We start from the raw sequence: 24,740 nt of genomic DNA, 5'->3' as shown, positions 1-24,740 counted from the left end.
TATGATAACTATATACAAATATATTTGGGGACAATACAAGGAGCTTTCAAAAGAACTATTCATCCCACGGGCAGTACAAAGGACTCTGGGCCATCCCTTAAGGTTGGAAGAAAGGAAATTTCACCAGCAACAAAGGAAAGGGTTCTTTACAGTAAGGGCAGTTAAAATGTGGAATTCATTACCCATGGAGACTGTGATGGCAGATACAATAGATTTGTTCAAAAAAAGGTTGGACATCTTTTTAGATGGGAAAGGTATACAGGGATATACCAAATAAGTATACATGGGAAGGATGTTGATCCAGGGATTAATCCGATTGCCAATTCTTGGAGTCAGGAAGGAATTAATTTTTCCCCTTTAATGGGGTTTTTTGTTTGCCTTCCTCTGGATCAATAAGTAAGTATAGATATAGGATAAAGTAGCTGTTGTCTAAATTTAGCATAGGTTGAACTTGATGGACCTATGTCTTTTTTCAACCTCATCTACTATGTAACTATGTAGGATTGGTAGGGATGTGTTTTAATGCGAAGTGGTGTAAGAGGGCGCAGATAGGAACGGAGTTCATGTGAACTGAGAAGTGTAATAGGAAGCAGAGATGGAGATATATGAATGGAGTTGGAGCAATAGTGAGGATGGTAGAAAGAAAAGTGCAGTTTTTTTTTTTTTTTTTAAATGAGGTAAGAGCAAACAGAAAGAATAGCAAAGGAGGCATAGTACTGGTTGTGCTAGGTTAGTGTTGAGGTGGGTGAGGGCTGGGCGGTGAAAATAAAGTTAAGGTAAAGTGCAGGAAGTGAGGGCTGAAACAGTAGTACTGTTTATAGTAGTATATACTGTACTGTAATATACAAATGGTGGAGCTCTAAATGTTGGTAGAAGAGTTGTTCTTGGCTCACATGCTGGAGGTTGTGTATTTGAGTCTTTGGTAGATGTCCTCTTGTTCAACTCCAGATTAACTCCATGCCACTTATAACCATAGATCACTTCAGTGTTTATAATGGAATGGAAGAAATCTATAATTACTTGGTATCAATGTATATTTGTATAACCTTAAAAAATTCCAAGTACTTTGCCTGGAGTTACAAAAGACCCACCTACACTAATATGCTGGCAGTGATAGAAGAACCATGAGCATCAGGAGAGAGCTGGTTGGGGATGAAAATTACAGGGTTTCATGGATCTCCACTACAGTTCTCGGGGATGGCAGGGGAAGAACCTTCTCATTAGAGTTTTACATGAACAGGACTTTGAGCCACTGAAGACCTAAGCAGCATTTACATGCGTGGGAGGTTTCCTTGATGGGTCAGATCTGACCTCACAAGTATATCTATCTATATGGTATAGTATACAATCTATATACTGTAAATAGAGAGGACCTGTAGGCTATCATCTCTATCCTTCCTACCACATGCTGCTTACAATTCATAATCTAATCCAGGAATCTGATTGCATTAGATCAGGGGTGCGCAAACATTCCCCCCTGTTCCCGCCCCACTGCTGGTGCCCCCCTCGTTACCATGTCTTTGGCATCAAATGAAGCCACTGGGTCACGTAGCCATGGCAACGTGTCGCCAGGGAAGTTACAGAGGCCTCACACGATTCCCCGGCATTTAATTTCAATGCCTTGGGGAAAAGCGCCCCTGCATTAGATTACCATCACATATTTATCTTGCGTGCCATGTGAGAGGGAATTCATGGAGGATCACACTGTGCAGAATGGACTCACGGTTTTCATGTCCGTTGTGAAGCAAAAGTTGGTATAAAAAGGTGCAGTTTTAATTTTTTTTTAATATATTAATTATAAAAGAAATCCAGACACTGTCAGTGAAGAGCAAATTGTACCGTAGGCGGCTCTTTGTGCACTTCTGTTGGCCTCCTGTCGGGAGGAGACCTTTTCTATGGCTGCGGTCTTGTTCATTATTGTACATGGAAAAGGCCGTCTGCTCCCAAGAGCTCAACAGAATTGGGAGTGCTGTTTGTACCAGCATTAATAACGTTATAGGGAAGAACGGACCGGTAACGCTGTGTTCTGTCCATGATCCAAACTATGAAATGCACCAAAGAAACAAAAAAAAGACGCCTTTCTCATGGGTATGTACATAATCCTAATATTGGACGCTGAAGTTGGTGAAAAGATTGTGAAAATGTTCGCGGAAGCGTTCTTCGCCTGTCTTACCTAGCGAGCAAACGTAATTGTAGCATTATTGAAAATGTAGCCCATTTTTGGGTGAAACATTGGGGCATTTGAGGAAAAAAAATAGCAAGTTTTGAACTCTTCGCAGAAAAAAAAAAGCGGGGTACATGTTTGCTGTGCAAATGATGAAACCGCATTTACAATTACTTTGTTCGTTTCATGTGCATTTCTTAAAACATTAAAAATATTATTCACACATTTCTACTCTCCACTAACTTTATATAGACTTCTTCTTTTCTTGGAACAACCCGGACCTGTCCTGTTATACACTCCTATCCATCCAGCGCAGAAGGGGCGACTGCTTGGTCTCATGTACCTGGATTTATGGAGGGGTTCATGGAAAGTGACTCCTGGTATATGTGACGCTCACAGACCGGTCTGATATTCATGCTTCATGTCCTTACAGAGTCCTCTCCTGGAATCGCTGAAGTTAAGTTTGAGTCAAAGCCGCCCGCTGAACGTCACATGATTGTTTCATGGGAGCAGGTGTGTATCGTCACTCTTATTATTATTTAGGGGGGTAACATGGGGATAGTACAGGAGGGGCCAACTCCAGTCATAAAGAGCCACCGGCAAGTCAGGTTTTCGGGATATCCCTGCATCAGCATAGGTGGCTCAGTCAAGGACTGCACCACCTGTGGCGAAGCAGGGATATCCTGAAAACCTGTCCTGTTGGTGGCTTTTGAGGACTGGAGTTGGCCACTTCTGGAATAGTAACACACGTTAACACTGTTCTAAAAAGGCTCACGTGGAGAGAGAATACACGTAGAAGAAGAATACATGTTCCGCATTATTTTAGACCTTGTTTGAATGGGGGAAGATATACACCTGCTACATAACCGACATTCTTTGGGAACTTGAAGCGGCTGCCGACAGAAAGTACCTGAGAAGGTAAAATAATTCACTTATGGAGGCATTTGAGGTCACATTTCCACTGACTCGAAAGCAAGGAGCTGCCCGGCTGGAGACATTGCGGTGGGCTTTCCGTATGGTTCAGCATTAGGCCCTTAATATAGTGGGCGTGCTTGCTGCACAGTGCATGCGCGCAGCACTTATAATTGGCAGTGGTTAGCCAGCCATTCTATGCTAGGGCCGCGCGCGCGCATGGCAGTGAACGTGGAGCCGGCCGATCGGGGGAAAGACTGTGAAAAGTATGTTTTCGTGCCGCTACTGCTCAGTCTGGTGTGTGTGTGTGTGTGTGTGTGTGTGTGTGTGTGTGTGTGTTGCTTTCTGTAGGATTTGTTTGCCTTGGTAAACTTGTGGCTGTTTTTAATGGGTTTTGGTGCTTTCACTAGATAACCCTCATATGTTGGATTATGTCAAAATCATTTTCGGCACCTTCCTTCTGCGCTTTTCCCTGCATGAGCTGACAACCAAAATGAATGATGGGCTTTGAAAAGATGACAGAAAAGACACCAGGGAAGATCCAATAATATCAGCAAAACTATGCGCAGGTATCCCACCGAATTAACCCTATTCGGGATGGGTTAGTGATGAATCCCTCCCTGAATCCTACCAAGCCGGTCGCTCACAGCAGCACGGACCGTACACACAAAAAGTGTGCGTCACGTGCACGAGCGTTCGAACAGGCGCACGCCCACTATATTACTGGCCTAAGTAGGCATTGCTATGAGGAACTGCCTTGTGGAAGACACTCAGTGGGAATTGCATCATTTTCATTGTTCCTGCACTTAAACGTCAATTACATCATCGGTGCTAAAGTGTAAGGCGTTTGATTTTGGCGGAGCCTGATGCTGGGATATTGGAGGCCCGCTAGTTATTAGTGGAGGCTGATGTTGTGTTATTGGGGTCCTGTTCGTTACTAGTGAAGGCTGATGTTGTGTTATTGGGGGTCCTACTAGTTATTGGGGGGTGCTGATGATAATGATATATCTTGTCCTCCTGATCATACTCACATTGTGGGTATGACTCTAAGGTGGCATATGATTGACGTTAAAATAGATATTGCCAATGCTTTAACTTCCAGTGAAATAAATCCTAGAGACTTGATGAGAATGTCAAACCTTTGCTGCTGTTCTACATTGGAATTCTCCCAATAATGAACATGGAAGTCTTTTTGTTTTAGTTTCTAAAAGGGGTTGAAACTCCCTGCCTCTTATGCTTGTCCTTTTGTCATTTTGTTCCCCATAATACAAATATATATTGTTAGCAAGGCAGGACAGGTATTCTCTGTAAGACTAGTGAATAATGTCATATTGGCTACCGTGAAAATAAATCTTAAAATGAGGATGCATACACTGTCTGACACTGCAGTGCTATGGATAAAGATGTGGCTTTTAACATTAAAGCAGCAATTATTTGTATATTTTAACCAACGGTACCTGGACCACAGGGTCCCTCAGAGCTGATCCAAGGATCTCCAACCTCTGCGGACCCTTTTCGTTGCAAAAATATTTTGTATGGGTTTTTTTGTGTCCGCTTTGACGCAACAAAATTACAAATATGACCGCTGGGTCACAAATAATGTCACAACTTTCTGTTGGACGCCAGGGGAATCCTGCTGCCATTTTGCACGACACTCAGGAACAGTGGGGTTCCTGGTTCAGGTAAACGAAATAAAAAAAACATACAGAACCGAGGTCCGGCAGCACCAGGAGTGATCACATGACCGCGCCAAGCCCTCGGATGTCGGAAAAGGAAGAGGAGGGGGGGTTCACCGCCGTTTCAACCGGGTCAACCTGATCACTCGCTGTAAAACGTGTAAGTGCCCATGACCTCCCTGTTATAAGGACTGCTGGCGTGCCTGGGCCCTCTCTGTACCGGGGGCGTCACAAGGGAACAGGAAGAGTTCAAGCAGCGAACTCCCTACTCTTGTACGTTTACAATAAGCGAGCCTCTTGAAGCATGCGTTTTACAGCATCACTCTCCTGCAGTACAGATTGTGCTTTGATCTGTTTGAGAAGTATAAGGAGGGGTTAGGGAGGAGTTACTTCAAAGACCCACTTATAATGGGATCATTCTTTCCTTGCGTTCAAGAGAAACAGGCACAGTTTGTGCTGGTGTAGGGCTGTCGGATTAAGAAAGGCATGTCGGATATATGACACTTATACTGTTGTCCAGGGCAAATATTGTATAACTGTCGGGGTCAGATTTTCTCCAGCCAATAGATATCCGTTACGTCGCCTACAGATGAGATATTGCAGGTATTGGAGACTATACGGCCATCTTTGCCTTTTTTTTTAAATAAAAAAACAGCAAAAATTAGAAACAATGTCATTTTTTCCCATCGCCCCTCCTATACCAGTACAAATGGGGACTAAGCCCCACCCAGTTGGGGGTAGGACAAACTTTCAATGAATCAGGCTCCACTGGCCCCTACAAGGCTCCCTGCTCTACTCCTCACAGCAGTTCTTTTTATCCTAAGAATCAAGGGGGTAGGTTGTCACCCCACTGTTGTTGTTGTTGTTGTTGTTGTTGTTGTTGTTGTTATGCTGATACATCTGGGTACAGGGAGCCCCAGGCTTTCTTTATTCCCTGGCAAAGGAGAAGATTTGTCTGAAATCTCCAAATGCCACAAAATGCTTGTTCAGCTAGTGGGATATAAGCAGGTGTGGGCTTACCTGTGGTCCTAGCCAGTGTCCTGAAAGTATGCCCCATGCATTGTAGTATTCAGAGGCAGCTATACCCTCCTGCTTACCAGAGAAAGATCTCACTGCAGTCTGCTGCAGTCATTTGATGCTACTCCAGTACGGAGTGGAGGGACCACGGGTATGGAAACAGACTGGGCTGGTGCCGCCTTTTGATCTGCCAGATCTTCTGTGGGGACTGGGAGCCCTCATGCTACTAAATGTAAGCAGGATTTGTATGATTCCTGTATGACGGTATGTGTGCTTCAGAAGCAGGTAAGATACCTTCTTGACTCAGACACCTTCTGTTGCATGAGACTCTCCTGTTCCGGCTAATTGACAATTATCTTTAAGTGATTATTGTGCCTCTGCCCTGCAAGTGAGCTAGGCTGTGAAACCAGCATTATTCTGATACCTATTAAGTGCTTTTGGGCTCTGCGGCCTACTCGCAGCTTGGGCATTCGAATGTTCACAGAGCCTGTTCGCTCTATTTACTTTTTAGAGACATTTTCTCTGATATTGGACTTAAGTTTCTTGATCGTTTTTTTTACTCCCACCCTGAGGAGGGGATTGCTTGGATATATCCCCATTCATTTCTACTGATATAAAATGAACATGGGAGACAGGGGGAATTCTGCTTACTGCTTTACGATAATTCCATTTCTCCTAGTCCCTCCATGGCTGTGCACGGTCCCTTCCGCGAGGAATCGTTTTGTCGTTTGTCTGTTATTATGCAGTCTTCTGTTATTTTAATTTTTTCTATTGTTCGACTAGACCAGGGGTCTGCAACCTTTCAAGGAAGAAGAACCATTTTATTAAAAACAATTCTTTGTCCAAAATATTCCGGGAGCCGCGACACATGCATGAATATTACACCCCCACAAACACATACACGTACTGTACACACACTAATAGGTATATACTGAATAAGCATTAACGTACGATAAACTTACTTCAATCAGAATTAGGGAAAGGAAAAATATATGTGGGGGAATAAAATGCACCCCTAAAGGGTTCCCTGCAATGTTCTGGGCATTTGAAAATAGTATCAAATACAGACTAATTTGCAATGCATCCAATCACAGAGTAGCTATTAGAGAGGGTTGGGGGTTCCTCAGAATTTTACATGGGGTTCCTTAACCAAAAAAAATGTTGGAAACCTTTGCGCTAAACAGTAAGAAAACTACTAGCATTATAGGAGTTAAACTCATATAGGCTTCTAAGGGGGAATGTCTGCTTTAACTGGGGAATTCACTGACATACCAAAAGATGGCACTGCTAATTCACTGTGGGAAGTGTAGTCTTCCAGTCAAAGTCAGAAAGGCTCCAAAGCACTTTTGACCGTATTCAATAGAGGGTGCTGGTCCAAAAAGAACATTTCAAATGTTTATTCTGCTGAGATGCAGATGAGAATTTATCACAAAATTAAATATCCAGCGTTCAACGAGCTCCAAAGACCGTTTTTCGCTATCCTATTGCATCAGTGACCTCAAAATTGCTTTCGGCATTTCACATAGGCAAGAAGACCAGAGAAGCATCTGAATGGCTAATTAAATAGTCAAAAAGACCCAAGAAGCCGTTAAAATATTTGGCAATCATTATTAATGTGACGAAAGGGGCAGCAGGACGGTTAAAGTAAAGGTGAAGCCCGGTCCTGCTGTCCCTTTCATCAGGGTCACTGCCTGTGACCCAAGGGTTATTGTAAGGCACAGGGATTGCCATGGGATGTGTTTCCCAAACCCATTTAAAAATGTAACTCTTTATTGTATTTGAAAGTAGTAGTATTGTGTTGCATAGTGCTTTTACATATGTGTGGCTGTAGTACCACCTTGCTCCACATAGGGGCCAACCATGCCCCCCCCTGCTGGACAATTGATTTTCCCTAGGCTGTGGGCGTCCATGAAAGGGACGGTGGGCGTCCATTTCTGGACTGTTTTCCAGGAGTTGGGAGGATCCGGAACAAAGGGCAGGGCCCAGGGAAGGTTGGGTACAAAGTACCGCCACGGGTTTTGCACATGAACCGAAAGCGCACCTTTTTTTCTTCGCCACCAAAATTGCGCCATCTAATCTGCCTTCGTGGAACAATCCGTAACTCCCGCTTGATCTGACGTCATGATCGGCCAAGGCCAGACCTGTAGCCATGCGCCCATCACTTGTGATTGACCCGTTTATCCTTCCCGCGGTCTGCGCGTGTGGGAAACACTCCCAGGCAGACCTAGTCTGAGTCCTACTGTGGCATGAGGAGCAAAGGGTAGTGAAGGAGTGACTGGGAAGCGTATCTGCAACACCTCCTATACACATATAGAGAGGTGCCACAAGGGTCGACTGGTTTCTCCACTTTTGAGCTTCTGTACGGATGTCGGGAATGTGGGCCGCTTGACCTATTGTGGGAAGGGCAGACCTCCATGACTGAAGTTAGCTGATCTCATGGGGTTGGCACAAGCTAACCTTATAGTTGCTCAGACCAGGCAAAATCATTGATATGACCAGAATGCCCGGTTTAGAAAATGCATCCCAGGCAGCAGGTGCTTGTTCTGAAGTCCATGCACCAGAACAAGATCATGGCTGCCTGGGTCGGCCATACGCGGTTATCCGGCAGACGAATTATGCAAATTACGTGGTAGGCCTCGACTTGGACCAGATTAGGTGGCAGACCTACCATATATGCCTTTAGCATGTTTATATCGCGAATGAGCAGGAGGTGATGACAGTATGTAGCCACCACTGGGAGATCCAATGAGCGAAGCTCTGCCCGATCACCTTGGGGAAGCACATCAGAAATGCTCCATGGATCAAGTGGGGATCGGAACACGATTCGCTGTACCCCAAAGGGAACAGGCGAGAGAATTGCTAGGGAGGTGCCAGGGCTTGTTCACGCACACAGTACAATGAATCTGTGCCGAGGGTACTAGCAGATCCCGTTGACCTTAAAGGCACAGGAGAAGTCGGCCTTCACCTCGAGCATCTGTATTTCTATATTGCCATTCGAGGTGTAGAACGCGTTGGCTACCTTCCAGCGCCTGCTCAAGTGGAAGGGATGCATGGGTATGCCCGGGCCTAGTTAGAGGATTTAGTGGACCTCGGCAACACCTGGGAAGAGCACCTGGGACATGCAGCGGTGGTCCTGGACCGACTTAACCCTGAAAACCACCAAATGTCAGCGCCGCATGGCCAAGGTCCTTTACTCTGGGCACCAGGTGGGTGGGGGACAGCTCAAGCCGGCAAAAGTAGAAGCCATAGTCCAGTGGCCCACCCCCCAATCGAAAAAGCAGGTACTAGATTTGTCAGGGACGGTGGGGTATTACCGAAGTGTTGTATCCAGTGTCCTTGCCAAGCCCCTGACGGACGACACGGATACAAGTCCCCAGCACTGTAACCTAGTTTCCCGAGTGTGAGAGTGCCTTCCAGGCCTTAGAGTGCCCTAGCCAGCACTGCCATTCTAGCAGCTCCCAATTACAGCAAACAGTCCTTGGTACAGGCGGTGGGGGAAAAACGTGGGGAATAACAACCAAAGGGGGGAAAGAAAAAGCAGTAGACCAAAAAAATGTCTTTGACTTATTTTTTTATTTTTTGAGTGCTGGGAACCATCATATCTACTTATTTATTATTATATAGTGCTGATGTAGAACCTATTTCTTATTCCTTTTGCAGACATTATAAGGCCCTACCCCAGGCAGCTTACTATCTTATTTTGGTGCCTAATTGTGATCTGGGTCCATCTGAATTAAAGACAGTGTTCCTCCCACTAAGCTAGTCATTAGTTAATGGTTATTAACTTTCCTATAACTGGCTTATGTTATATTTATTGGGTGGGATTGAACACATTTGTTTAGTTAACTATAGGTTTAGAGAAGCCAGTATCGTGGGCAGCATATTCTGACTTTATATACATAGAGTTGTAGATAAAAAGGTATTTGTGGAATTTCACCCTGGCGTCTCTGTGTCCATTCTTTAGCCTTTCTTTATAAGGCCCGGCCATAAAACCTGTGTTTATTTCCCTTTCATAAGTCTAGTCCTAGATGAACCTCTCAGGATATGTATTTATAACTCAGGTTAGTTTAAAACACTCGTCATAAATCTTCTTGAATAGAATGCTAGACTCTGGTGTTGACTTATTAACTCTTTACATCCTGTAACAAGTGTGGTTTATTGCAGAAGAACACCTGCACGTTGCCAGAAGATTTGAAGAACTTTTACCTGATGACAGATGGCTTCCAGATGACCTGGAATGTGAAGCTGGATGGTGAGTTGGGTTGGGCACACTTTGGACAAACTGCGTTCCATTCAGCAGAACAGAGTTTCAGTTACAAAAGTGTCCCCTGATAAACAGAAGATTAAATGAAACGAGAGCATAGACCACTCACCAGCAATTATAATAGTATGCTAACTATATACAATAGTTAGATGTGATAACTATATACAAATATATTCAGGGACAATACAAGGAGCTTTCAAAAGAACTATTCATCCTACGGGCAGTACAAAGGACTCGGGGCCATCCCTTAAGGTTGGAGGAAAGGAAATTTCACCAGCAACAAAGGAAAGGGTTCTTTACAGTAAGGGCAGTTAAAATGTGGAATTCATTACCCATGGAGACTGTGATGGCAGATACAATAGATTTGTTCAAAAAAAGGTTGGACATCTTTTTAGATGGGAAAGGTATACAGGGATATACCAAATAAGTATACATGGGAAGGATGTTGATCCAGGGATTAATCCGATTGCTAATTCTTGGAGTCCGGAAGGAATTAATTTTTCCCCTTAATGGTTTTTTTTGTTTGCCTTCCTCTGGATCATTAAGTATAGATATAGGATAAAGTATCTGTTGTCTAAATTTAGCATAGGTTGAACTTGATGGACGGAAGTCTTTTTTCAACCTCATCTACTATGTAACTATGTAACTATGTAACTATGCTTTGGTGATGGTGCCCATACGCGCTTTGGAGAGCGCCTACAAGGGTGCTACCTACGCAAAGATAACGGAAATGCTAGCAAAGTGAGGGGAGGTTGATGAGACCTTCTCAGAAGACTTGCGTTGTTGGTGCACACCTGGGCTTGTTAGAACTTCACGTTTATTAGATATAGTTAAAATACTGCAAATTATATTAAAAATATATTGTAGTAATACACACGTGCAAAAATAAGGTCGATTTTCATTTTTTTGTTCACATTCTACTTTGGATTTGGTTTTGTCCATTTTAGAGGCTGCAACGTTCTTATCGGATTCATAAACTTGATGGCTGATTTGTACCGGTAGTATTGGTTCTTTTTGTTTTTACTGAAACATCATCATTGTTTCTATTTTCACACTCACTCCTTGGCACATCTACATTATTCATTGTTTACATTTCTATCTGGATTTAGCGGCGTTACTTTTTCTTTTTGTTTATATACTGTACACATACACATTATTAAGGCACCAATTGTGCACACAGGTTTTGACAGGACATAATACAGGGCAGACAAATACAAATAGGGATAAGTGCCTCGTAGAAGGTAGGTTTTGACAGGACATAATACAGGGCAGACAAATACAAATAGGGATAAGTGCCTCGTAGAAGGTAACATAATACAGAAGCTAACATTTGGTTGTATGAAGAGTAGTGAGCACCAATACTGTGTTAATATGAGCGGTTTCTTCATCTTTAGCTACATTCAAAACCTGTCCTGGATAGATATCTTTGGGTGACCAAGAGATTACCCAGCAGCTGATACACACGTTTTTTAATAATATGAACCCAGATTCATATAGTGTAGGACAGTTAAGGTATCTTGTGACTGATCTGGCTGTTATAAACCAATCGACCTTGAGTCTTTTGAATTACAGTATGTCAGCAGAATCATTCATTGACTTAACAGCCTTATTAGTGCATCCATAGTGAAGGTTTAATCGAGACTTCCATTATAACCCCATCTTTTTTCATTTGCTCATAACTCTCAACAATTCACCCAATCCATCTGAAATTGTGGATTTCAGGTCGGACTGGAAAGGTGACCCCTTTTTTTGGGGGGGGGGGAAGGTTTGAGCACAATCCGTTCAGTTGTTTGAATTACAGGGGAGACAAAAATAGGGGTGTTAAAAGTTTGTAGCCAATAGTTTAATATGGGAACTTTTGTCCTCCTGTAACTTAGGGGATGGATCCAGTCTCAGCCAGGTCTGGATGTTCTTGTATGATGCTTGACTCGCTGCCCTTTAGCTCACCATGCCATTAATCCATCCCCACAGTAGGGAAAAGCAAAGGAAAAAATGGGTGCGCCAATGAACCAGCTCCAATAATAAAACAGAGAAAGTGTCAAATGGGTAAGGAGGGGATGTACTGAGTAATGTGAAACAAAGTCCCCAACGAGATGTAGATAAATATACGCACACGATTGTGTGCTAAGGAATACACAATATTCCAGGAGTTGATAAATATTATTCAATGATTGTGTGCTATATGCAATGGATAGTACTATCTCCACGGGTGGATAAATGGTAAATGAGAGAACTGAATGAGGATAAAACATGAAATAAAATCTCACCTGATTGGATAATAATGAGGTGGATAGCTCAACCAACAATGGTAAAAGCCTAAGCAATGGCAGTAATAAATGATTAAACCACAATGTAGTCTATTATATGAACCAATGAGCAGCTACAATGTGGGTCTCAAACAAGCGCTAGGTGTATAGAGCACTTGATGAAAAGTCTCTGTGTAGGTAATCAAATGTCCAATCTGTTGAAATAGGTGCAGCATCTCACATCAGGATAACCAATCCTTCACAAAACCAAAACCTCAAAGAGAAAAGGGAGTAGGACCTTCTCTACGTGGGCTTGGGGTGGGAGACGATTGTGAGTTCAGCACCTGAAATCAGTGGAAAGCTCCATTGATGTTTTTGGGTTTACGTTTTCCAGTTTTGGTGGCTACTCGGCACTCGCCCTCAGTAGTGGTTTTTTATCATGCGTCATGTAACAGAAAAACAATATATTTTACTCCACAATGTTAAGTCATGTTCTTTAGAATGAAAGAGGTGTAAAGAATACTACTTTGCCTTAAAAGTATTGCAACCAAGTATCTATGTACAGAGAGGTGTGTCGTTAACCTACGTAATGAATAAATAATTATCTTGCTGGTATTTGCAGATAATCCAATGCAGGTGGGCTCTATGGTCATCAACGGCATCTCAAATCTGTGTCGCCTGGGAGGGTCCTCTGTTTACACCCTGCCTAATGCCCCAACACTCGCTGACCTGGATGACGACACAGATGAGGAAGGTACAGAAACTAAAAACCTGGAAACAGATGGCAGATTTGGCCCATTTGATCTACATTATTTTTCCCTCTCAGAAGTTTATTGTGCAGATTTACTAGAACCCACGGTGCTATAATATCAGGAGTTCACAGATTCAGCTGTACACCAACCTATAAGACCTGAAATCTCCTCTTCGGAATGTTCAAAAGGAAGAGACTAGTTTGTTACATCTACAGTATGAAGGCTACTCATGGCCGTCCAGCAATTAAAGTGCATCAAAAAGTAACAATGGGCCTAAAGGTGTGTTTGTGCGCCAGGTGTCTTATGACATAGCATCACTTGCTTAACATGGGCCATATGTATACTTGGAAAGCTTGCTGCACTAATTAAAATGTGATAATTTTTATTAGTACATTGTACAACTATTTTAACTAATATGTAGGTTACGAAAGAGGCATTTTTTTTTAAAAAAGGGCTCATTCCCAGTTCTGTTCTAATAAATCTTTCTGTAACTGAAAGAGCTGCATCCCATTGTGTAAAAGCTATGCTCATGTGTATTTAGGGACAAGGTAATCTAGTCACTGCTGTAGTCCAGTCATATAGCCCAGTAGTCATGATAATCTAGTCATGTAGTCCAGTCCAGAAGACGTTTTTAGGAAGCTTCATCTCCCTTCAATATTTCTGACTTGATAAGGGGCAGGGGTGGGGGGGGGAGGGAAGGTTAGTATCCAGAGGTTTGTTAGCAGGCAGAAGCTTTATAGGGGTCCATATTAATATGGATAAGAAGTAAAGAGTGACTCGCTATGAGTGTGCATTCGCATGTCATTACCCAGAATCCCTGGCTGCAATGGAAGCATTGTTTGCTAAGCGATAATGGGTATACAGGGTTGCAGATCTGTCTGAGACATGCAAATGTAACAGCAAGTGGTATTTTTATTTACTTAACATACTTTAAAACTTACTCCATTAAAAAAGGATTACAAAAAACAGATACAATATTGATGCTCACATATAGATAAACCAGTCTACCAAAGTCTCCACCCCTTGTGCTGGGAAAAACAATGTTCCACAAATTAATGACCCTTTCCGTGTAGATGTAGTTGATCCTCATATTCATTCATCCTCGCTCCTCCAGCCTCCGAATATGCTGGAGGTACAAAGAATCGGTGCCACAAAGAGATGACTCTATAATATTGTAATATACCGTATTATCCCACATATAGCACGGCCTGGCACATAATAGGACTATAATGTTTTGGAGGTGCTCTACATGAGAAATAAAAGGTGTTAGGCTGCGCATATAATACGAGTATACTGTAGTTTTCGGAAGGACATTTTTAGGAAAAAGACATAGCACAATATTCGGGCCAGTACATTGCGCTTTCCCAAGTATTCCTATTTCTTTGAAAAATGCTTCTGTTCTGGACCACATTGTTACCCCTAATTTACTTTAAACGTATTTGTCATATTTTTCTTCTTTCTTTCTTCAGATGTAGTGGTCAGTTACTGCGGACTGACAGTCTGCAATCTGTGGCAGTCTGCGACATCCAAACTCAGTACATTTTGCGGCCTGGGAGGTTAAAGCAGAGTTCATCGTCCCGGGCCAGACTGTCTGCAGTAGCTGCACAGAAGAGTCCTTGAGAGAAGAAGTCTCTCTCTGAGCACCTCTGACAGCGATCCAATGTTTTATTATTTTTATATACTGGATTGAAGCAAGGGATCTCCGGAGGTGAACCCCATTCATTTCAATTCCGGGGACCCCTGCTTCCGGACATATAGACCTCTGTTTGGGGTGCCGGAAGCTGGCCTAGCTGGGATTTAAAACTCCCACGCCACGTGGCCCAGCTGGAGCGGCTACAGGCACCCTCTACGGGTGTCTATATCTCCGGAAGCAGGGGTCCCCGGAGTTGAAATGATTGGGGTTCACCTCAGGAGACCCCCTGCTTCAATACAGTAAATAAAAATAAAATACAATTGGTTCGCTGTGACGCCTACTCAGGGAGACACCAAGAGAGACAGCTTCTCTCTGGGACTCCTCCGCACTGATATTACAGACGTGTGGCCGTACCCGGTAGGATTAACTCAGTAGTGGTCCCATTCAGAAGCAGGGACACCCGCTGAGTTAATCATCCCGGGCAGCTTACTGCTTCCTTGGACACGGCTCTGGTGCGGAAACCTCACGTGCCCACGGAGCCAGTAACTGTCGCTTCATCTGTACCACGGTGTAGACATTGTTACTTTTTTGTGCACTTTAATTGCCGACTTGGACATGATTCTGCATCCCTACTCTGCGGTAAATGAAAGCCCCTCCACCATGAAAAGAACATTCCGCATTGCGTAAGGACACATCGGTGGTTCTCAGTATATGGTAATGGTTATATAAGAGGTACATTACCCCTCCCATTTTTTTTTGTGAGCAGCAGATCACTGACCTATTTTTCCACACTGCTGCCCCACTGCTAAGGTGATAGGACATGCACCCTACAAGGGAGCCAAATAACATCTCAGGAGACCACCCCCTGGTGTCATGGAACTTCGTGCACACAGCTTGGGACATCACTGACCCAGCCCTTTTAGCAGAACCACACGCCAAACCTCCCTGCAGATCCTGACTTGGTCAGGAACACACTTGATTCGGAACGCACTATATTATGTGACACGGGACATTTCAGAGACGCTGTATAAAATCGCGCAGTGCACCACTGCTCGTCTTGTTGTTGCTTGGTAACGAGTGTAATAAAGTCTGCTGCATCTATATGCTGTAATTATATATACCGTGGCACAACAAAACTGAATGGGATGGAGCGCAGAATAGATTAGGACTAGCTGGGAAAGACCATTTGTACCCCGATCTCCTTCAGTATTTCTGTATGTGGTGGCGGTGGTAAGCTTGCACCACTGGGCTGTTGTAGTTTGCAATCTGTTCTCTGTTATTGTAAAACCCCATTCTTAACCCATTTAAAACCTTCACTGCTGAACAGTTTGTTCCCAGCCCCTCTGGTATGCAAAGGGTCAGAATGATTTTTATTCATATTGTTTTCTTATTACACACACTGCAGTTTTTATACTGTTTTGATGGTAAAAATAGGTTGACTGTATACTGTGCCGTCTTTTCATTTTTTTTTCTCAGTTGCTGGGACTTTAATCTAGGGATAGAGACATAGGGCAATATTTGCTAAACAGTGCTACTCCATAAGACCCCTTCCGTCACCGCTTGGTAAATATAGCTCTTAAGCTGTAAGGTGTCTTTCGGCACCAGAAGATGTCTTATGAAGTGACACTACTTAGTAAATATGGCCCATAATCTGTAAATACCGAAGGTCCTGTTGAAGCAGCAGGGATCTTTCTCTCCTGTCCGTGCAATTGGGGGGGCTGCCCAGGCCACGTGATTACTATGCAAGCGTTCAAATGGGCGGCTGTGTCGGAAGGTTAAAAAGAAAAGGCGTGTAAAAGCACAATCAGAGGCTGGAGAGGGATCTTAGCTGTGTATATATTTTTCTACCTTTTTTTTGGACAGCTGAAGCAAAAATCTGTTTTCTACCTTGAATGTCTTGTTAGGAATTGAAGGCCCCTCGGTGAAACCTCACTTTGACTCTCGGAACGTGATCTTTGAACTGGACCCATGCAACGGGAATGGGAAAGTGTGTCTAGTTTATAAGACCTCCAAACCAGGTAAAGGGGGGGGGGGAAAGGAAAAAGAATAATACTATTCTTTTCTTCTATAGAAGTGGCAGAGTCCAGCACCGCACATAGAGTTTTATAGGCACTATAAGACCCTGGCACAGAAAGCTTGCAATCAAAATCCGAAGCTTTGAAAAATAATCCATCTATAATATTTGTGTAATTTCCATGTGGTGCAAGTGTCTAATATTTGGTACATTTACAAATATTTCTTACCACGTTATTGGCGTGTGTCCACTTTACTTCAAATAGAACAGTTCCAAAATGCGGGGAAGCCGTTTCAGGAGAGGAGACTCCTGCTTGTGCAGCCAACTCAACATAGACCAGTGTTTTTCAACCAGGGTTCCCAGGAACCCTCTGGTTCCCCGGGTATCCCTAAAGGGTTCCCTGAAATGTTCTGGTCATTTGGAGACTGTATCAAATCGAGAAGATTTTACAATGCATCTGATCACAGAGTTGCTATTAGAGAGGGTTGGGGTTCCTCAGAATTTCACTTGGGATTCCTTAACCATAAAAAGGTTGGAAAACACTGACATAGACAAACAAATTCCTCAAAATGCCGTTCTCCTCTAAGGCAGAGGTACAAAGTAGAGCTCTATTTACAAGCTCATAAAGCAATTCTTCAATTATTGTAACATTTGGGACCTGAAGCATTGTTTCTCCCCTGTTCTTGGCTGTTGCAATAAATGAGAATTGCATTGTGAATTTGTGAGTAGAGATCTACTTTGTACCTCTGTCCTAGAGGAGACCCGCATTGTGAAGAATTTCACTTCAAATGAAATATATGTTCTGAAGTAGGAACGTTTAGTGATCTCATCTGCTACTGAAGGTTACAATGAGAACGTTGGTGAACGTTCCTAGCTCTACATCACTTGGCGATTCTCCGTGTCCCGTTCGCTGATATTGTAATGTGTTTTGTTCAATCCCAGGAGTGGCAACACTTGATGCCGAAATCTGGTTCCTGGATCGCGCATTGTTCTGGCATTTCCTCACCCCCACCTTCACCTCCTACTACCGACTCCTGATCTGCCACCTGGGACTCCCGCAATGGCACTACGCCTTCACCAGCTACGGGCTCAGCCCTCAGGCGAAGGTGGGAAACCTAAAACCAGTCCTATGTTTAGAGTAAAACTGCAGTACTGTGACGGCCAAAGCCACTAGTTCTAATGTACAGTGTGCGCCGTGCATGAAATGGCTCGGGCGGAGGAAAGGTTAGTACAAAAATATATCAAATACCGGCCATAAAATGTGAAAGTGTGCCTTATCTTTATGGTGCTCCCAAATTAATCCGTGTGGTCAAGAGAAGAAGAAATTATATTTGTATGGAGCAGTCAGGAGTCACTAATAGTTTTAGAAAACATCAACATTTCTTCAGGCCATATACAGCGTAAATAAGAAAAAAGGGTAATGGATGGCCATTACAAACACATAATTATAATACCGCCTGCCATATAATCCCTGAGTTCACATATAGTATATACAAGATAATACGGGCTCCCTTTCCTATTGTTACACTCATTCCTGAAGCACTTTTTCCCACTATGTTATATTATTATGTCACGTGTATTACTGCTGTGAAGTGCTTTGTACCTAGAAAGCGCTATATAAATAAAGATATACATACACACACACACTCTCACACCCACATATACTCACCCACATACCACCCAAGGCTTACAAAGGCAGGTATTCTGGCAATGTTTCTTATTTGCATACACAAATTGCAGTTGCTAAGACAGTAAACCAACATGTCAATATAAACAGGACCAGAATTCCTGTTGTGGTGCTTAAAAATAAACCTCACACTATTGCATCGCAGGTATATAGTGCTGGCAACAGAAGATGAAAAGTAATAATTGCTACTACAATTTAGCATTTCATGTGATCCAGTATAGTATGATCTTCTCTTCTATGTATCCTTCATGTTCCACTTCATCAAAATAAATACCATCAAATAATTCTAAGGATCCCATCAGGATATCAAGAGGAGTCAACATAAAATGCCCCTGGAATAATATCAAACATATCTTATAAGCTTCTGAGGATGGATAGGGTCAAAATGAGCAAAGTCCATCTTTAATCACACCCAGAACTTGGTAAAATAAAATTATGGCTTGACAATGTTATCTAATCACAAGGTGTCACCGTTCAGGCACTGGATCCGGTCAGTAGAGGATAGTGATGGATATCGTCTTCGTAACAAACAGGGCAGCATGTAGTAGCATTCACACCTAGCCCAACACGCGTTTCGCATTACGAGTCTTCTTTCGGAGTGAGAGGTTAATACCCTTGGTTACAGAACTGCCTCCAATATGGTAATAAAAATGCAGACCCCTTTGGAACAAATGGTTTTATTGCAGTGGTTCCCCATCTCAAGTAAAATTCATTAGTTTCATTAGGGATTAGGCTGCCTACGTAAAGGAGATGCCATAAATCCTCCTGTTGGCGGCCTGACTTTCTGTATAGCATTGCCAATGTATGCAGCACTGTGCAAAGAATTTACACACACGTCAGGCCACTGCCTCAAAATCCAATGTAATCTGGGTTTTTTTATTTGGGTGTCTTGGGCACAGGGGTTGACATGCCCACGGTCACGTGTTCTGGTACTGGATTGCAAACAGACTACACACTTTATACTGTGCTATAAACACTAGGCCATTCTTTCTCCACTTTAAGGAGGACTGGTCATCTTGGAGCCTGTAGATTTGGGACTCTGTTTGTAATGCAGATAACTGCAGGAATTACTGTGATTGAGAGACAGTCCGCATTACTTGTCCACCGACTCCAAGTAGTTAAGAGAGTGGCAGCTTTGCTCTAACAGTGTCCATTCATTACGAAAGACATATTCACCTTGAAGTTTTGCAAACTAATAGTAATGATTCAATTCTTTATTTCATTACGTCTTCGAGGACATGTTGCATTGCCGTGTGCCACCAATGTTAGGCCAACTCTCTCCTAGTTCTGACCTACGTATATATGTTGCACTTTTTTCTTTCACTCTTGATTTTGTACAAATGCAGCGGCCGTTATTCGAACACTTCCCGCGTCATATACTTCGGAATACCCACGTCATGGTGCGTGATTTCTTCCAACCTTCCCGCCTTAAGACGCGAGCGCAGAAAATGGCATTTTAGTGTTAAACAGTGTTAAACATTAACACTGCAGCACAGCAGCACAGTACTGTACACATTACAATTCATTCATTTCTGCCACGGATACGAAACAGAATCCATGAAATTCAAACAAAGCAACCGCGATAAACACGGTGCCTGGGGCGATTGGCGGCGTTAATGCCGCGTGGAGTACAGCAGCGCACACGAAAACGGCTCCGTGATTTGTTCGAATAACGGCCGCTGCATCTGTATCTACTAGAAAGCCAGTTTTCTCATACGCATGTGCACTGTTGGTATATACATTAATATGTAATCTTATTACATGTTTGTTTTCTCATATAAGGACTATCAACTCACTGAGTTAGATACCCCTCAATGTCCTATGTCAGGGGTGGCCTCAAGGGCCACCAACAGGTCAGGCTTTCAGGATATCCCTGCTTCAGCACAGGGGGCCCAGATGAAGACAGCACAGCACAGTCTTTGAGCCACTAATTGAGCCCCCTGTGCTGAAGCAGGGATATCCGGAGTTGGCCACACCTGTCCTACGTTATGCCTGTAGCACTTTGCGCCCATGTTTAACAAATTCTGTATTTCACTTTGTAAAGTATCAACATTTTACAAGAAGAATAGTAATTCCCCCTTCTGTGCTATCCAACAAACAGAATGCATGATCACTACATTTTTATCTTCATGTAAGACGTTTTCAAGCGCGGAAAAGGTTCTGTGTACATTTCCTCAACAAAGTAGGAATACGATTTTATTTACCAACTGAAGCTACTCTGTGTCTACAGAAAACTCCCACTGAAAGAGCCCCTGACTCCGCACGATTGTCTCTTTACATTCAGAAGTCCAGCCGCTGAGAAACAAACACGGACTATAATGCCAACAAGATTAAGACTCACCCAATAGTCGTATCTTTGGTGGTGTGTTGGTATATATACTATATACCATATAGTAGATACCATATATATTATATAGTAACACACCACCAAAGATACATTTATTGGGTGAGTCTTAACCTAATACAGTATATACTGTATAGGGCATTTCAGTAACATTATACTGTATGTAGCATGTTCATTTTCATGGCTTATTTTTCTCCAAAACATAAAATCACCTATTTACTATTGTAAGGTGTCTTCCAACACCGGAAGGGGACTTATGGCATAGCACCGCTTAGTACATTTGGGCCAATGTTGTTACTCTAGTCCAGGCCTGCACAACTTGTAAAGCGAGAAAGGCTGAACTGCTCCAAGGAAAACCGATTCGGGCCACACGGGTAAAATCATCATCCTCATCATCATATCTTCCCTCAGCACCTCTCATCATCATCATCCTCATATCTCCTCCAGCACCCCTCATCAATCTCTCCCAGCACCCCTCATCATCCTCATATATCTGCCCCAGCACCCCTCATCATCCTCATATCTCCCCCAGAACTCATCTTCATATATATCCCCCTGCACCCCTCATCATCAATCTTTGCGAGACTCGCCCTCTATCTAACATCCCCATCTCTCACCCATACACAATACACCCCCTCCATGTAACACACAATACCCCCCTGCAGACCACACACATCCCACCCCCCTGCACCTCACCCCCCCTGCACCTCACCTCACTCTCCCCCCTGCATCTCACCTTCCCCCTACATCTCCCCCCTCTGCACCTCACCTCCCCCCCCTACCCCTCACATCACAACTCCCCTGCACCTCACATCACCCCCCTGCACCTCACCTCGCCCCCTTGCACATCACATCACTCCCCTGCACCTCACCTCACCCCCCTGCACTTCACATCTCCCCCCCCTGTACCTCACATCACCCCACTACACCTCACCACCACCCCGGTACCACCCCCCCTGCACCTCATCTTACTCTCATCACCCCCCTGCACCTCACCTTACTCTCCCCCTAAACCTCACATGACGGCGGCAGAGCTGGCAGGACTAGCACACTCGCAAGCAACGTGCACAGGAAGTGCCACACACATAGACCGTGCAGTCCTGAGAGCAGGCTCGAGGGGGAGAGAAGACTCGCGGGAGAGGAGGGGGATATCGGGCTCCCAGGCGGGGGGGAGAGCAGGCTCGGGAGGGAGGAGGACAGGGGAAGCCGCCGCGGGCCGCACAATGAGTGCAGGCGGGACGCGTGTTGTGCAGGCCTGCTCTAGTCTATCCCCTAAAATACTCTTCAGCAGTGAAGAGTTAATGCTACGGAAGTGCTTTATTTACAGGAATCAGGGATATAGGAGAAGGAGCAGCTCAGTGAGTAAAGACACTGACTGGCACTCAGTTTGAAGCGGGGAAACCTGGTTCAATTCCCGGTGTCAGCTCCTTGTGACCTTGGGCAAGTCACTTTATCTTCCTGTGCCTCAGGCACTAAAAACAAACCATAGATTGTAAGCTCCACGGGGCAGGGACCTGTGCCTGCAAAATGTCTCTGTAAAGCGCTACGTAGAACTAGCAGCGCTATACAAGAACATGCTATTAATATATAGTTCTGCTTGTTAAAAACTGTGTAAAGTGTGTTTGTCTGTGTAAAGTCATTGGAAACCTGGAACGAAATAAAACTTATATTCCTTTAGTTCTTGCAGTAAATAATCCTGTTTTTGCGCTTCTCGGTTACAAATGGATAACATTGGATTGCTTTGGGAAAAAACATACAACCTGTTGGATATATACAGTATCTGACGGCTCTTTCTTTTCGTTATGACAGCAATGGTTTAACATGTATAAACCCATCACCTTTAACACTGCTTTGCTGTCAGAAGAAGCCGAGTCCACGGTCAACAAATTGGATCCAAACAAGATTTTCAAGAGCAAGAACAAAACTCCCTTAACCAAGAAAAAATTGCCCACTCCGCCGGCAGGACCCCCGAAAGGACACCCAGCTTCGGCCAAAAGCACGTCTCATTCGGCAAACATCACGCGCAAATGAAACACGTCTATTCACTAAAGTGTGATGGTTATTACCACCTCTGAGTGTTTAAGATAAATATATATATATATATATATATATATATATATATATATATATATATATATATATATTTATTTTCTCACTTTAGTGCTGATTTGTGCTAATGTGCACAGACATGTACATATTTATTTATACTTATATATAGCAAGGTGAGGGATGGCACTCATAGGTCTTGAATCAAGTCAACAACAAATTGTATTGTCACATATCGAAGTTTCTGTCCTTTAGGGCAGGGGTGCTCAACTCCAGTCTCAAGACCCCCCCAACAGGTCAGGCTTTTAGGATATCCCTGCTTCAGCATAGGTCTTTGAGTCACTTGTGCTGAAGCTGGGATATCCTTAAAACCTGACCTGTTGGGGGTCTGGAGGACTGGAGTTGAGCACCCCAGACTTAAGGGACCCCAACAAATCCCAATTGAAAGTACAGTATTAGGATTTTGTAACTGGAACATTTATTTATTTATAAAATATTTTACCAGGAAGTAATACATTGAGAGTTACCTCTCGTTTTCAAGTATGTCCTGGGCACAGAGTAAAACAAATAATACATGGTTACAAGTACAGTTACATAAATGAACAGGGTATACATTATATACAAGACATTGCATGCACAGTTAAAGAAAATATATATTTTGAGCGTATGAAATAGTTACAGACCAGATTAAAGTGTGAGACAGCCTTAGATTTGAAAGAACTTAAACTGGTGGTGGATGTGAGAGTCTCTGGAAGGTTGTTCCAGTTTTGGTGTGCACGGAAGGAGAAGGAGGAACGGCCGGATACTTTGTTGAGCCTTGGGACCATGAACAGTCTTTTGGAGTCTGATCTCAGGTGATAAGTGCTGCAAGTGGTAGGGGTGAGGAGTGTGTTCAGGTAGCTGGGTAGCTTGTCCATGGAGAATTTAAAGGCAAGACAGGAAAGGTGAACTTTGCGCCTAGACTCTAGTGTTGACCAATCTAGTTCATAGTTACATAGTAGATGAGGTTGAAAAAAGACATGCATCCATCAAGTGCAACCTATGCTAAATTTAGACGACAGATACTTTATCCTATATCCGCACTTACAGTACTTACAGATCCAGAGGAAGGCAAACAAAAAGCCCCCATTGAAATATCATCCAATGCTGTCTTATAAGGGGAAAAATAAATTCCTTCCTGACTCCAAGAATTGGCAATCGGATTACTCCCTGGATAAACATCCTTCCCATGTTTACTTCTTTGGTATATCCCTGTATAAACTTCCCTTTCTAAAAAGAAGTCCAACCCTTTTTTTTAAGCTATCTATTGTATCTGCCATCACAGTCTCCATGGGTAATGAATTCCACATATTTATCTTGTATGTATCACTCTATCTCTGTCACTTTCTCTGACTCCCGATACTCTGATATTCAGTATGCTTTGAAGCTGCGTACCTGTACTACAGAGAATTGAAATCCCATTCATTTGAATGGAGCTGAATATTTCTCCAGCACGGGAAGACTAACTTTGCAGCATATTTACAACCCCCAAAGTTGGGTGTCTGTGCACTGGAGTCTGCAAAGATGACTTCAAGGTTCTGAATATTGTACTCGTCAGTGGAGATGTGTATGTAAATAACACTGATGAAAATAAACGTTATGAATCGTATGCTTAGAAAGTACTGTATTTGTGCTTTTGTTCCAGTTTGATAAATCCAACAGACATTCTGCCTCACTGCTAGCTTGGTGTATACCGGATGCATCTTTCCTGCCCGGCCTATTCTGTATATGTGCAAAATATTCTCCTGTTTTTTTGGTGATGAAGTAATTCCTGATCAAATTGCATGTGTAATGTGATCACTAAGCAAATTGTAGCATTCTCTATAGTGGCTTCAAGCAGGGGTGCGCAAACTTTTTACCCTACTCGCTCCCCCCCCCCTTTACTTTGTATCAAGCGTCAAATGACGCTGCGGGGTCACGTCACGTGACCCCGCTGTGTCAAATGA

General features: G+C 43.4%; 1 protein-coding gene across 5 annotated transcripts in view; it reads left to right on the top strand.

The window, feature by feature from the left end:
• Window positions 1-24,413, top strand: part of LOC142485160 (tubulin polyglutamylase complex subunit 2-like) — a 31,843-nt gene extending 7,430 nt beyond the window's left edge. For 4 of the 5 annotated variants that reach the window (XM_075584317.1, XM_075584329.1, XM_075584384.1 and 1 more), the window contains exons 3-8: window positions 2,598-2,677; window positions 9,934-10,021; window positions 12,902-13,033; window positions 16,569-16,682; window positions 17,621-17,784; window positions 22,519-24,413. In XM_075584317.1, the coding sequence (XP_075440432.1) occupies window positions 2,598-2,677; window positions 9,934-10,021; window positions 12,902-13,033; window positions 16,569-16,682; window positions 17,621-17,784; window positions 22,519-22,740 (800 nt within the window). In that variant the 3' untranslated portion in view covers window positions 22,741-24,413. Of the gene's footprint in view, window positions 1-2,597; window positions 2,678-9,933; window positions 10,022-12,901; window positions 13,034-16,568; window positions 16,683-17,620; window positions 17,903-22,518 lie in introns of all 5 variants that reach the window. The other variant, XR_012798524.1, reaches the window with a different exon arrangement.
• Window positions 24,414-24,740: the final 327 nt, after the last annotated feature.

The sequence above is a fragment of the Ascaphus truei genome, chromosome 1, assembly GCF_040206685.1.
Source record: "Ascaphus truei isolate aAscTru1 chromosome 1, aAscTru1.hap1, whole genome shotgun sequence".
Classification (NCBI taxonomy): Eukaryota; Metazoa; Chordata; class Amphibia; order Anura; family Ascaphidae; genus Ascaphus; species Ascaphus truei.
The sequence above is the reverse complement of the archived record's forward strand: the minus strand, read 5'-3'. Positions and strand labels throughout refer to the sequence as shown.